The sequence below is a fragment of the Taurulus bubalis genome (genome assembly GCF_910589615.1).
Source record: "Taurulus bubalis genome assembly, chromosome: 5".
NCBI lineage: Eukaryota > Metazoa > Chordata > Actinopteri > Perciformes > Cottidae > Taurulus > Taurulus bubalis.
This window is the reverse complement of record NC_136593.1, coordinates 21120877-21136536: the sequence shown is the minus strand read 5'-3', so window position 1 is coordinate 21136536 and position 15660 is coordinate 21120877. Positions and strand designations below refer to the sequence as shown.

At 42.1% G+C, this 15660-nt stretch overlaps 1 protein-coding gene across 1 annotated transcript in view; it reads right to left on the bottom strand.

The window, feature by feature from the left end:
- The window catches only part of cntn4 (contactin 4), a gene marked incomplete at its 5' end in the record, with an annotated part of 121723 nt that overhangs the window by 79797 nt on the left and 26266 nt on the right, over positions 1–15660 (bottom strand). The window contains one exon of the mRNA XM_079218912.1: positions 8964–9139. Within this exon, the coding sequence (XP_079075038.1) occupies positions 8964–9139 (176 nt within the window). The remainder of the gene's footprint in view (positions 1–8963; positions 9140–15660) is intronic.

Genomic DNA, 15660 nt, shown 5'->3' with positions numbered 1-15660 from the left:
GTCCCCAGGAGCTGTTTATGACCGCTGGTGTTTGAGCTCCGGTCGCCCGCCAGCTGCAACGGAAACGGAGTCACCGCGCGGCAGTGGGTCCCGTTAGGGTCTGTTGGTGTTTGTGTACCAGGAGCGCAGGACTGTGACGGTGACGGACTCCAGACTTTAAGGGACAATTTGAAGGACAGTGAGAGGAGAGGAAGTGTGGTGTAGCAGAATACTGCGAATAACACCAAGACAGGATGTCCAGCGCTTCCCATCAAGCGTTTTAGACATTATATTAGCCGTAACGCCACGTCCGTAACGCCACTTCCACTTCCGTATCCGTACGCCACTTCCACTTCCGTATCCATATGCCACTTCCGTGTTGTCTTAACCCACCTTTTCCTAAACCTAACCTTGTAAGAAAACTCAAGGGAAAATAAATGACGGTACCTTTTTGAAGATAACGTATTGAAATTCTCCCTGATCTCTCTTATCTTTCCGTTCCTTCTTGAATAATATATGGATAGTTCATGCCAATGAAACTAAACTATTTTAAGAAATGTCACTGTGGTTAAACTGCTCACAGACATGTACATCCTGTGGTAATGGGTTGCAAGTTGACATTTGTTCAAAGGGGACATAAAACAATAATGAAATCACTGAGGTAGACTGCTGCATACAGAGAGCATATTGCCATAATATGATGACTAATTCAAAGTCATAACTTGAATTCTGGTAGCAGTCTACAGTCATTCCTGGTTCCCCTGTTTTCTATGATGAAGGACCAGTGCTACAGTGTGCTGTGCAACCCGACAGAGTGCTGCAACAGCTCCATCATTTGCCATTCAATGGCTCCGATCTGAAGAAAACGTGCCGTCACTACATCTACCACACTAAGTCAATTCAACTTGAACGTGCCTTTCTTGCGTCCAGGCAGCACATCAGGCGTGAATTATTTACACAGCGTCAAAGTGGGGAAAGAAGTGCAGGATTAAAGCGCTCATAACATGTAAATCCACTCTTTTGATTTACGCATTTGTTTGTCCCTGCTCTTTACTGGGGGGGAAAAAACAAGACGCCATCTCCGCACCAGAATAATTGAGCGTCTGAGTGCCGTCCATAGATGGGATGACAAATTCCCTGTCTGCAGTCATTTTTACTCTGCAAATCACTGTCCCTCCAAATTATATTTTCTGGGCAGTGAGAAAAAAAAAAGTCGTCCGTCGCCGACAGGATGGTAATCAACTCATAAAAGTGAACAAAAAAAAGAGAAGGAAAAAGGGCAGAGCAGAGATGTCTGAGGATCTGAATTTAAGACGCTTTCCTGGAGTTTTATGACGTGTGTGACTCTCAATCTGGCCTCCGCGCTTAAATTAGGCCATTTGTTTTTATAGCTTGTCATATTTCACAAATGGCTACTTTTCCACGTCTTTTTCAAGGAACGCCGGCCGTCTTTTTGGCTCTCGACTGTCACTCAAGGTGATTAATGAAGCACGGCTAATTGACTTCCCTGTTGCTCGTCAGCTATCACTGACGGGAGCTTGTTGCTCACCCCCGTGCCTTTCGTTACATGAATTATTTTAGCTTCAGTCCATCAGTCCTTTGCTAGTAAGATGCTAGAAATAAGGAAGACCGTCTTGTCCCAAACATGGCCGGAAATCAAGGGCAATTGTTGATGGTTTTTTTGTCTTGTGGAAACAATCCGGCCACTCCAAACTGGCAACAGAAGCTTTTTTTTTGTATTTTGATTTTGTTTTTGAGTAGGCCCCACCACTTACTTTCATCTGAAGGCACGATAGAAGGTTAGATAAAAGCACCCAAGCCTCCCCAAAATACGAGCCTATAGAACAAAGTGGACAAGAGCAAGAGACATCTAAGGTATTGAATTTATTCGCCCCAAAAAAAAGAGTCTTTTTGGCATTTTTTTTGGCTGAGATCAAAGCTCTTGTGATTTGTGAAGTGGGGGGAGGAGAGGGAGGGGGGCGTCTGCTTCACTAAAGCCGATGATTGTCCCTGTCCAGAATCCACGGACGTGGCCTCGCCCGTGCTGAAAGCATGCCGCAATACTGGTAAAATCCAACGCCCCCCACCCTGCTCTCCACATCCTACCCGCCCACACTCAACGGCAGAAAAAAAAAAGAAGAGCAAAAGAAGCATTGTTGTGAAGAGGGCTGGAGGAGAGCGGACGAAAAGCATGATTTCAGACGCGGGGTTTCGGACATCGTGGGGGGGCTCCACCAAAGGCACGCTTCTCAGAGTGCACACAGCTGTGCACATGTTCGCTCTCAAAGTTCAAAAGGAAGCATGAAAGCACACAGTTTGCCTGCGAGGGACGTCTCCAGTAACGCATCCATTCAAATTGTTACATAAAAAGGAACGGCGGAGAACAGAACTCCTTTTTAGGATTTTTACTCAAAACAGTTGTTTTGTTGTTTTGTTGTTTTGCGGCCAAGCTTACACTAAACGCCATCGTGTCATTTAAAAAAGGGGAGGCTGGCTAACAATGATTAATAACCTCAGAGTGAGCGAGCGCGATGCCCCATCTAGCTCAATTAGCGTTAATTATTGCAAACCTGGGCCCGGCATTACAAACAATGATCCAGATTAGTCTGATGATCACATCCCAGACACATGAGCTTTCCAAATGCCAGCGTGACTTATCATACTTCAACGAGCTAGTCCAACCGTGACCGCGAGATTCATTACAACCTGCGACTCCTTAAGAATGCTCTTTGTCATGGTGGATAATCTGTGTGTGTGTGTGTGTGTGTGTGTGTGTGTGTGTGTGTGTGTGTTTGTGTGTTTGTGTGTGCGCTTTGTCATAGAATTTAATCACATAAGTGAAGGAGATTTTATTAGAAGTGTTTTACAGAGGTGTTTGTTCGACTTCATGGAGTTGTTGTTTAAGGTGCTGTTGAATTGTATTGTGTGCTTTGGGCTCATTGGAATTAATGGGGTTGGACACAATATTAGAAACACAGTATAACACAATGCAATTCAGAAGAAACACAAACTCAATTATTCCATTAAATTCAAAATACTTTGTTCAGCCCTCGAGGGAAGTTTGCTAACGTGAAAACAGAAAATCAGAACAAACAAGTCATTTTATGAAGTGGTAAATCCATAGCTGAGCAACAGTGATCAATTATACCAACTCAAAACGGGCTAAAGCAGCAATCAAACAATACACAGAATACAATTACCATCCGTTTACCTTCACAAAGGTATCGGAGCACTTTTGTGACCAAAAGTCAACGTCGATTTAACACTTGGAACCCCAAATCCCGCCGTTGGAATGAAAAAGCATGTTTTTCTTTAAACAATCAACAAAACTACAGTTTATCTTCGTCAGAAACTGGGAATCCCGACATTATCGACAGAATTTCCTCTTTTCCAAACCAAGTAGTTGCGTTGCCTAAACCCGCACTGAAATTCGTAAAGCAAAACAAAGAATGACAAAAGCATTACTTTTCGTAAGATATCACATAAACCGTTGTGTGAGGCTACGTTGAGCTACGCGGACATTACCAACGCTGCCGAGCCTTTTTTTTCCTTAACAGCAATTTTCGGGATGTATCTGAAAAAGATGTTTAGTAAATCCTAAAGTGTGTCCCGCCACCTGACGGCAGGTCCTCAAGAGTGATATCTCTGTAGTGTGCTGCAGATTAAAAAAAAAAGTTAAAGCCAGAGAGTACACCCATTAGCTATTTACACCTCATTAACTAAGTCAATATACTCACTGCACATTATCACAACAGCTGAGAGGAGTTGAGAGGATGTATTTGCATTTAAATGAGGTATTCATTTTTCCCCCTCAAAGGCTTTAAAGCCCACTGTGGGGACATCAGGAAGTCTCACCCCTGTATGGTTAGCAAAACATGAGTGTGTCTGACACCGCTGAGACACAACAATATATATATATATATAAACTCCCACGCAAAGCAGGATAGTGTCTCTAGGCGAGCTCCGTTTTCACAAACTTTTCTTTTTTCTTAAGAGATGGCCCTTCTCGACATCTCTGGTCATGTATGTGAGAGGCCCCACGCTGTTATTCCGGTTATTGAACAAGCGCGCCTGTTCATCAGTATGAATTATGGCTGTACATCTTTTACATAATCACTGATATAGAATCGATAGACATACTAATCAAGGGCAGCGAGTATTGAGCGGGGAGCGCCCACGGCCCATCAGTTATCCTTGCCTCAGGGGGTAGACAGCCCCGGGCCCTCGCGGGGAGGAGCATCATCCATCAAAAGTTTGTGACACGTAGAGGGAAAACGCTGAAGCGCGGCTGGAGTCCCGCCAATTTCAAAGAACAACCTTGGAGGCGTCGCGGATTCCGCGGACTAACAAGTGTTAACCGAGGAGTGGCGTTCTGCTCTCGTCCACAGAATATATAATACGCACAAGTTCGGGAAGCAGAGCGCTCGCACACGACTTAGCGAATATGAATTCAGCCTGTGGGTTTTCAGTTGTGTGTCAATTTCGAGGCAATGTAAAGCGACTGGATTAGTGCTATCATATCAAAACGTTCTTTTTTTATTTTTTATTAGAAGGCAGTTGTACACGCACGTTTTAAGTTAAGACCCCACAATGCAAGTGCGAACTGGGAGGACGGCGCCATTGTGCTGTGGCAACGCATCCTGTGACATCACCAATAATGCCTTTTAGAAAGATTACTCCCCGGGAACAAGATTAGGACACCACGGATGCCCGTTTAATTAAAGAAGAGGCAGAAACCCCTCGCACTCGGAGCTAAACGGCTGAATCAGAAGGCAGAGCATGTTCACTGAGCAGGGAGAACAGGAGCTCCTCCGGATTTCATCACCATCATCAATTTATGACCCAATTCTAATTTAAATAGCTTTTTTTCTCTCTCTCTTTTTTTTGGGTGAGAATATTATTCCAGTTTGGGATCCAGACTATATTCATGTGTGGTCTAAAAGTTCAATTACGTTTGAATGTATTGCACTTGGTGGAGTCTGTCTCAAAAAAACATGCTAAATTAATGCTAACATGCTAACGTTTTTTCAAAATGCTTGTACAGATAATACAATATAATTAAGCCTGGCAGATTCAAATGAATGCACAAGTTAATTCATTCAGGTATAATGGCTAAGCCTTTTGAAGTAGCTACATTTGTCTGAGTGCTGTCCCCCTTTTCAATGGTAGACATCTGGAATAACACATGTAGCCTCAATAAATACATCATTTGATAAAACGGTTGGTGATCTTCGTCAAAAATAATTTAGTTAAAATTGTCACTACATTTCGACAGCATTCAGTCAATCACATATTTAAAAAAAAGAGTTGGAAACACTAAATTGGGTTTTTCTAGTTGGATAATCTGTTTCTTAAATTGTTTGTCAAGATCACCAACTCTGCCAATGTAGTGCAGGTTAATTATGATGTGTTCAAAAAATAAATCCCAGGCATGTGAAAACCAGTGTATTCTATCCTGTCCACTGTGGCAGCAACAAGAACCCGGGAGAAGACGTGCAAGCGCCTGACGAGAGAGAAGACCGACGTATTAATCGGTGAACAAAACACCTTTTCTGGAGCGCAGAGTGGCATCGACGCTGGAAAATGGACCAGTGAAGTGCTCTGTTGACACGTCGCTGAATGCCACAAAACGATAAGCCGCTAACAGTATCCTTAACCATGACACGATTTTCCATATACCGAGCAAACGCCACCCTCTATAAACAGCTTGTGAGTAAACAACATGTCAAAACATGTCTTTCCAACACGGGGGACACATTCTGACACATTATGGCCTTACACAGCTGATATGCTCACGTGTTATTGTACAGTTTGCTATTTACACAGTCGGCAGACAGGAAGGCACGTAGAAAAATAAATAAACCTTTTAAAAACATAGTTTTTCAGCGTTAAGGCTTTTTGATCTTCTGTAATAGACACTGCATCGAGTAAAAAGAGTGGCAGCATAACGTTAAGGTTGCGCTCATAACCCAAGCTACTGTTATTTTTTTAAGCCCTCATATCAGCTGCAACAATTGGTAAATATAATCTATAAAGATCACTATATATTGGAAATGTGCCGCATCGATCATGCAGTGTCTCCAACAGCTGCACAGACGGACAGAAAGACACACAGACAACTGCGGATGCTGAACATTGAACGCGGCTATTTTCAGGCATGGATTAATACACATTTAGTGGACATTCACGGCAGCAGGGCGGCGCATTTTGGATCGAGTCGTGAGAAACTACAATGCCCACTTACTTTGTTGTGAAAAACCCAGCACGACTGGTGGGGCTCCTTACTGTGTTTAATAGTTTTGGGACAACAGGGATTATCTACAGTGGCTACCCAGACAACTCATTTTGTTGTTGGTTTTGTTCTTTTTGTTGTATTTTATGGATTATCACCTAAATCATCCTTTCACAATAACTGTCAAAAAAATTGTCCTTATGTCAAAAAACACCATACTTTTAGGATTAAGTGTGAATCCAAATTCTGTACTTTCATTTATTTTAACAAGCTCCACCGCTTCATGATTCAGCCAAATACAAGTTTCTTTAATGCTCTAATTCTCTCAAGGATATAGCCTCAGATGCACCCTCCCTGCATGCAGCAGGATATTCATCATTACAGGAAGTAAGATGCTCTCAAGACACAATTAGAACGTTTTTGACAATCCTTCAAATCTCTTGACTTTTGACCTTTCAGTTGCAGCTGATGCTTTTTTTTTTTTCAAAGCTCCAATGTGATTCCCTCTTTCTGGCGCCGGCTTTACCTCCGGGCTTATTAGAGATGTGAGTGGGCTCACAGTCTCTCTGGTGTCAAAATCAACAGTCAAATTACGCGTAAAACTAATTACCACCAAAAGGTCACAATCTGTACTGGAGGGAAATAGGATAGGTGCTGAAACACAACTTGCACCGAAAGGAGTGTATTTGACTGATGGTCTGCGTTTACAGGAGCAGAAAATCTCCACATGCCTCCCTGCAGGAGGAAGAAGTCTCGTACTTTAGTTCCCACAAAGAACTACATGCCACTCTACAGTAATGCCAGTTGCCCTTTAAGTTATTCACTTGAACCTCCACCGTTCAATCACGTTGCAGAGTTAATTAAGCAATACCGAGATTTAATAAAGAAGATAGATGGCAGTCGGTCATACATGCATGCCCTGACTCTGTGACAACAACTGAAGGATGGGAAGGTCAGCGAGCCCGACAATTGATGGAACTGTCATCCGATCATAGTGGAAATCCACCAGCAGAATCGGAGGGCAGATTGACTTCTCACTGGTCCAGGGGACCAAACGAGTGGCCTGAGACGTATTGGTGGCCTTGTCCCCGAACGCCAGACCCTCCGAATCTAATCTGAGCGAGTGATCACTCACTCGCGGTTAATGTCATCCTTTATGCCTGTCCAATAACTGGCACATACAGTGGGCACTTATTGACTTCCTCCCGCTTCAGGAATATGAAGTCCGTGGGCCGTCAGTTAGAGTCACCGGGATCCGTCAAACGGTCTATCATCGCGACGATCGCCAATCGGTCGAGGAGGGTCATTAAAAAGACATTCATCTGCAAAGCTGATAGTGCTGACTTGGCACACTGGAATGTTGCGGTTTTTCTTTCTTTCGGTTTTCCTTTGTTCTTTGCAGTGGTTTTCACAAAGAAGACTCTGCCAAATTATATATAAACACAAATAAAATGTCACATGTGTGTTGGTGGAAGGTTCTGAGATGTATCTGCTCTACTTAAACGTGTCCATTGTCTGTTAATTTATACCTCAACCACAATCTTTACATTTCAGTGACGCCCCCGTTTTATTTTTTTACCATTACCGTAATGGACCGCAAAGTGGAATGACATTGGAAAGCTACGCTTCTTAGCATTCAGAGTCCGTCGGAATTACGTCGATGGCGTAAATAATCGAGAAGTTTCGGTCATTTTAGTTTTGCATCCTGTTTGCGGCGACAGGCTCCGTACTTAAACAGCAGGCGTAGCTACAAAATCCACGGCCCGCCACTGATATTAATATTTTGCACACTAACATGCACTTTTATAGATTAAGCAACCTAACCGCCTAAGGTCTATTCTGCACAATACATATGTTTTACCTTAAAAGTAAGTAAGTAACCAATACTTCTCTTTAAAGCTGGACTGATTGTGTGTGTTGCCGCTTGGGGGGAACAAAACAAGCCGAAAACACGGCACCGGGATATTATTACCATTTATACAGTTGATAAGACGAACCATTTTAATAATTCATTCACTCATTGTGCAGACATGGAGCAGTCCCTTTGGCTCCGTTTTGGTCTCCACCAACTAATCAGCTAAGTGCATTCGACTACATTCCCAGCTAGTCTCTAACGGTGTCGTCTGCTGTAGGTAGTGTAGATTGTTTTTTTCAAGAGTTGCAAAAAGAACTCAAGAAAATTAACCTACTTCTCACTTGATTTATTAACTCTGTAAAGATTGTTTATGCTCTCAATCTATAGTTTCAAGTCTTCTTCAATACAGCATGATGTTTGTTTCGTAAATGATGGTCCATTTAGAGTCAAATAGACCAGAAAGCAGAGTATGCTTTAGGGCGGGGCTACCTTGTGATTGACAGGTCACGACCACGGCGCTGTCCGGTGTGGGAGTTGTCCCAGTTTTCATCTTAGAACTTTAAGATACTTCTTCTACCATTGGTTCTTTGATAGTAGAAAGCAGCACTAGAGGCAGCTCTATTATTTACCCATTGCTTTGAGTTTCACTTCACTTGGACTGGTTTGTAAGTTTGTGTTTGATCGTCCGTGATGACTTAGAGTAAACTCTAGTCAGCACACAGAGGGAGTAACTAGTTCTCAGGAGACCTGTTTCCATGTTTGTCATGTCATAAATTAGAACCCACCGTGGTACCCTGAGGTGCCACCGGCGTGCCTTTTATGTCTGCTGTGCTTCTTTTTCAGTGGAAGCTCAGAAGCCCAAAAAAGTTTACCCAGAGAGACGGGAAACAAACTCACATGCAAAGGTTAGACTGGCCTCTCGGCTGACGATGGTCCCGAAAGAGTTGGAGGCGAGGCACTGGTACGTTCCAGCATCTTGGTCTTTGTTCAGACGGCTGATTCTGAGGTTGCCTCCAGACAAGCTGTAGTGAGATCCAGATCTGGGATTGATTTCTGTGCCATTCAGTTTCCACCTGTAAATAAATGAATGCAGAAAATGAACATGTAAATTAACAAGTTAAAACATTGTTCAGCGTGGACCGGGAAGCATTCCAGACTACAAGAAGAGGAACGTGACTTGTACATTTGATTGTTTTTTTTTAGATAGGAAAGAAACAAAAAAGTGTCGAGGTGTCCCCCGGCTTTGTGTTAATCTAAGCAGCAGTGAACCACGGAGGTGCCAAGGACTTGACTCCCTGAGAACAGATAGCATTGCGGGACATCCATCTTGCCGTGGCCCCAGTCAAAGCGCATACAAATGCAGCTTAATCATTATGGCGCGACAATTAAAACAAATGCCTACAACCTTGCCGTCGCGCTTGTGCATTCCAGACCGATCCACGTGATAATCGTTGGCGTTAGGCCTGATCGACGAAGGGTGTAATTCACTTAAAACGGAGACAGATTCTCTAATTCTTTAATGCAGAAGATGCCTCTTATGAGGGAAAAACATGCAGGTGGAAGGGAACTCAGTCATATCAGAACAAAAATGGTTTCAAGCCATAACCTAGACAAATAAATAAAAAAATAAGAGCGATCTGACTCTGTTGTTTGTTATTTTGATGTAAAACCATCGCAGCAATAAAAGACTCCGCACGGATAAACAACCATGAAAGGAGCATTTGATACCTTAATGGAAAATGGACAATGCAGATATTTATTTGGACCTGAGGTGATTTGGCGGTTGATTGTTTCTTCGAAGAGAAGTTCTTCTGCTTTGATTTTTTGCTTTCTTTTTTAATAATTGTCTCTGAATGACTTTAGGTTCAGCTGGGGAATAAACAGCGTATTGTTACATTTGTAAAAGAAAGCAGCTTTGGTTTAAAAAAAATAAAAAAGGGCTTTGCTAAAGCCCTTTTGTACAGTAGACAGAAGTTGCTACAAAGCTGTTTGTGTGCAGTGCTGCCTAACTCTCCTCAGTGTGCCAATTTGGTGCCCTGAGGCATAAGAACCTCTTTTTCTTTTTTTTTTGCGTTATCGGTGTGGTATTTGCTCTTACATCTTCTGTAGCATGACACGCCCTAGAGGATGGACACATTCGCTATAAATCAACTGCGTTTCGGTACAGGATCATCACATACTACACAAGTAGGAGCTGATTACGTGAAGAAAACAATTTCAGAATGTGTTGCTTAGCTGCACCCAAATGTCTCACTCGTGGTGCCGGGCAGTGCAGCACTCACAAAAGCGCCTCGACAGACTTTTGTCTTTTCTTTCCTTTTAATAGACAAAGTGTGTGTAGCACAATGGTCTTCTTTGGTTCAGTCATAAGTAAGTGCTCGCTCTCAAGAGCCTTATTACTACACACAATAGAGAGGAGCCTGAGGGGTGGGGGCGTATGGTGGCAGTAGTCTCATAGGACCGGGGTAGCGATTCGTTTGCGGCTGAGGTGGAACAAACTAAAATCAACATAAATATCTCGCAGACAAGTAACACCTTTGACTCGGATGAAAAAAAACGCTGAGTGGACAGCATCAGCCTCAGATAATGGCTGCCTCTGCTTCTGAAAAGGGGTTCCATCAAATATATATATATATATATATATATATATATATAAATAATTGCTCGGAGAGACTCAGCGGCATCGTTTCCGCATTGAAGCGCTTAAATTGGGCGACAGCTTGAAGACCAAAAAGTTGCAACAAATATTTTGCGACTGACCACGTTCCCACGTTGAAAAAGGTCGGAGGAAGACCTTAACGCGCTGTATCGTGTGCAATGTGTGTGGTAGTTTAAACGCACTGGAAGTGAAAGCTAATTGCCCACCCAGAGGTGCCAATGTTCTGTTGTGACAAGTGGAATGCCCTATGACAGCTCTTGTCGCTCTAAGCCAATTAGATGGCGTCTTTAAAGCCACTAAGTGACAGGTTCTCTAATTTGTGTGAAGCTCGAGCACATTCTAATTGCGGGCAAATTAAGACCGGTTCGGGGCGAAACTGAATCCGTCGACCGCCACATCGACAGCGGAGCAACAGATTACTTCAAAACACGTATCAACTAGATTATTTAATAAATCCATTTGCAACGATTTATGCTGGCAAGCAGGCCACAACAGCAGTTCCATTTGTTAGGCACATGCTTTATGCAATCATGTAACAACAGGGCCGCGCACACAGTGGCATAATACAACACCATCTGGCTTATGAGGCCGTGGATGTGAGGCGGTCTGTTCCTTTTCTTAAAGCTGGAGCTTTGATGCGTTGCTGCTACTGCTTACTTTTCCCGTTTGGCTCTAAATCCAGTTTTAGAACAGGTAGCTTGAAACTGATTAGTTCATGTCCGTGACATTATAACCATATATTGCTGCAAAGACTTTATTATGACTCATTAGACTAATATGTCTTGGTTGCTTAGCAGCGACAGGGTCCCTTTTGCCAACAATATAAAAGTGTCAAATTTAGCTTCTAAAACTCTCTGCAAAATGGAAACGTTTAAGGTTCACTTCTCTAGGGAAAAGGATTTGAGATAAAAATAAAATAAAAAATCGACTAGCTACATGACACGTAGCAAACAAATAGCTAACAAATTAAGTCAACGCTTGGTACCAGCGGTTATCGAAGGCATCCTGCCGGAGAGTTTTAACAGTGGTTGCACATGAAATTAAGTGCACAAATCAAGAGCCAAATATTGAAACCAATGCGATGTTAGCTTGAGATGAAAAAAACTCAAACAAATGATGGCGGCGTATGTATTATTTATGAATACAAAAGTATTTTCATTGGAATGTGTCTGTAACTTTCATATTGCCATACTTTAAGACCATTTTATAAAAGCAATAGCTCTTGCTTCAATATAGAACAACTGTAAATGAAGTCCATTAAAAAATAAAGAAGCCTCTAGTGTCCCCGACTGGTGCTTCTTGAGGAGAATTCCCATGTAAAGCGGAAAAAAATAGCCGACAAATATAAATTACCATTCACTATACTGCCAAAATAGTTCAAATTTCCAATCATTTATTTTCCTTTGCTTCTTCCGAGCCAGCCCTCCATTTTCGAAGCTTGACAGTAACTCCTTGTTTGCTATTAAATGTAGTAAAAAATTGCACTAAACTGTTTTTGTATACTGTAACACCAGCGTCTGACTTAACACAGGGGAAACTGGAGGAAGACTAAGGGACTATCTTGCCAGTGACTCCACAGTTAACTCCTCAAGTCTAGCCGGGCCTGAGTGGAGAACCTGTGCTCTTCTTTTAGCAGATATCAGCTGGGCAGTCCGGTTCATCCATAATTGCATGGCACATGTTGGAAATTGCTCTATTAACTTATCAGATTGCAAGCATTTATGTAGTTATTGTACTGCATGTAGCCTTGTTTTCTTCCCGTCTGTTTGCAACACTAAATATGTGACACGCTTGTAAACAATGTCTGTCACCATTATGTATTTACAGAATGTGTCAACAATTCTGCCTTCATAGTTGCTACAAAAAGGCTGAATATTTTGCTTGCATCCAACGCAAAGACGTTAGAATATGAATGCACAAAACATTTAAGCATAAAAAGCAAAAATACAAAGAAAACTGGTTTAATTTTGTGTTTTAAATACGCCTTTTGGAGTCTGCGTGTGTCGAGCTCTCATTGGATAAGTGGTAAACATTCAGCCTTCTTGTCGAGCATGCTTTTATAAACATGACCGATGCATTATGGGACATCCACTTTTTTTGTTCCCTCTTGGGAGAGTCGGATACGAGGAAATTGACACACTATTATCTTTCTATTATGGGTAAAAGTATGGATGTAGCACTATACAAACAACTCCACAGTACTAGTGCTCAGTCATATTCATTTAGCATTCACTTGAGTGCTTGGAAATATATATTTTTATTCCGCAACCTGACCATGTTTCTTGTTTTTTAAAACAAGAAAATATAGATAGATAGATAGATAGATAGATAGATAGATAGATAGATAGTGGCAGCAGCAAGCAAGTTACATAGAAGACACACAAATATTTGGTATGAAAAATACTCAATATATAAAACAAAACAGAACAGCAGAGCGTATTAAATTTAAGAAAATTAAACAATGAAGAAAGTGCAAAAACGTAAGGTATATGCAAAGTATATGCAGTGAAAATATTATATATATATATTATATATATATTCACTCAGGTTTAGTGCAAACAATAGTGAGCACTGACGCCATATCTGCTGTTTGCATTCGATGCTCTAGCTGTGCAGTCTCTGAACGCCATTTAGCCGCCGTCCTTTCGCCGCAACACATTTTTAGGAGCCTCTGACGGGTCCACGCAGCGACCTTGGCGGGAAACGGCTGATTAGGTCATGCTCTAAGCTGGCTCCAAAGTATTAACTGTACCAATCCTTTTCGATTCTCACCCCACCCAGCAATTTACGGCGGGCAAACATGATTTATTTGAACTCTTTACTTGCCAGAGAAGCTGCAGCACAACACAACCCTCTTTCAATAGCCTAATGGTCCATGTGAGGAGGGGAGAATAAAGAGAGGGCGGGACCAGCTGCTCTTTGAACTCTGCAGCAGCAATGCAAAGCTTAACAGGCGTTCCTCGGCTGCAGACGGACCAGACACGTTTCCAGCAGTGCAGTTGAAGGGGAAAATCCACCACAAAATAGAATCCATGTAACACATTCCTATGATCCTGATCAGCTCACAAGGATGAACAAGTTTCAAAAGCTAGGAAAAAACAACAGAGCCAAGACTCTTGTTGCTGCATCAAGGGACAAATCCTGGAGCGGTTTCACTCGGGATGAGCGGGAGGCTGAATCAGAGGACACAATGATACCCGGCCCGGCGCGGACACTTTCCTCCGCTCCATTACCGTTAAGAGGACGCTGACGTAAAGCACACTGGAAAGTATGAGCTCCCGACTCCTTTATGAGTCGGCTAGAAAGTCGAATTCACTGGCAGCTTTTGGCTTTGTAAGATTAGAGGCTCTTTGGTTTTCAGCTTGAGAATAGAAGTGTTATGTATGGATTAAACTGTCTGAGATCTAAGGAACAATGTGTGATCGCTGTTGTGCGGTTCATCGTTTCAGTTTGAATCACACGAGCGCTGCGAAGCCATAATTCTCTGATTACCTTGTATTCTCACTCGATTATCGAGAATTACACTGATTTTTCCCATTGAAGATTTCATTTCTACTTCTAGGTGAAATAAATAACAACCAAAACAAATGTGTAGAAATGTCAGTTTAACAAGCCTAAATCCACCAAAGGAGCAAAAAGAAAAATAATAGAATAATCATTTTAATAGAAAAAAATCTCACAACACAAACATCTCTGAATGTGTCAGTGTTACAGGGATAATAAAGCAATATATATGTATGGATGATTATTGTTTGACATACGATTCCTAATACTGTTACAAAATATACTCATGTAAAACAAAACAACCAACAAACATTTTGTTTCTTAGTATTTCTGCCAGTTTTTGGAGAAAATATTGTATTCATGGTTTTACACCGTAATTGAGTGCTGACTCCTCACTATTCTTAACCAGCCACAATTTGGCCTCAAAAACTGACATCCATAGAAAAGTTTGTTTTTTAATTCCATTCTAAAGAAAGGCACAACACAACATTATTAAATCTGTTTTTTTTTATTTAATTTTGTATATCTTCACTGCCATCTTGACTGTAAGGGAGCCACGGGGGACAACTGAGTGAGATTCGACTCTTCTTTGTTTCGGGAGGGGAGAGGCAGACACGCCTGGCGGAGATCTGCTATCTACTGAGTGCACTTTTCGAGATTGTCGAGCCATTCATGATGGCGATGCCTTGAGCTGAGGCACTACCGCTCCCATAATGCTTTGGGTGATGTAAACATGCGGCGTATTATTGCAATGGAGTGTGTGCTAAACCTGCTCCCTGCGTTTCCTTTATGTCGTTATTTGTTCCCATTTCGGGCAAATGGGCGACACAACAAGTCAAATGAAGTTCCTGTTTTCACTGCAACCACAGAAGCTGAAAACGTGATGATTGTAGTAGGTGACAATATGAAGTTATGCAACTTTGATTTCTAAGCCAACATAATGTCTACCCTCAATAGGCCAAAGATAAATCTATCACATCTAAACATAAGTTTGATTATTGTCAACAAATCCCATGGACAACAATAGATGTGTCTGTCACTTATTTCATTCTGTTCCCTGTCTGGGCTTCTCAGCCACATCCCATATGTTCCACTTGCATTTTTAGAAATGGATCCAGATTAATTACTTTCAGACATTTTACTTTGTTTCACAAACACAAACAGAAATCCTTAAACAGCTGCGCACTGCGCTGTTAAGCAAAGATCACTTACGCTTGAATGAATGTATTTGTTGGCGGACTATTTCCAGCAGTGGATTAATACACACATTCAGAGCACTCGTGAGTATTTTCAGCAGCGGGACGGTTCTGTCAGATTGACCAAAAAATAAAGGAAATGTTTATCACGACGATGTCAGCCAGCGCAGCAGTGTGGCTCGCTGATGTGTTTTTAACCGTTTTTCTGACAACAGCGGAGCTCTACGGCACAGAG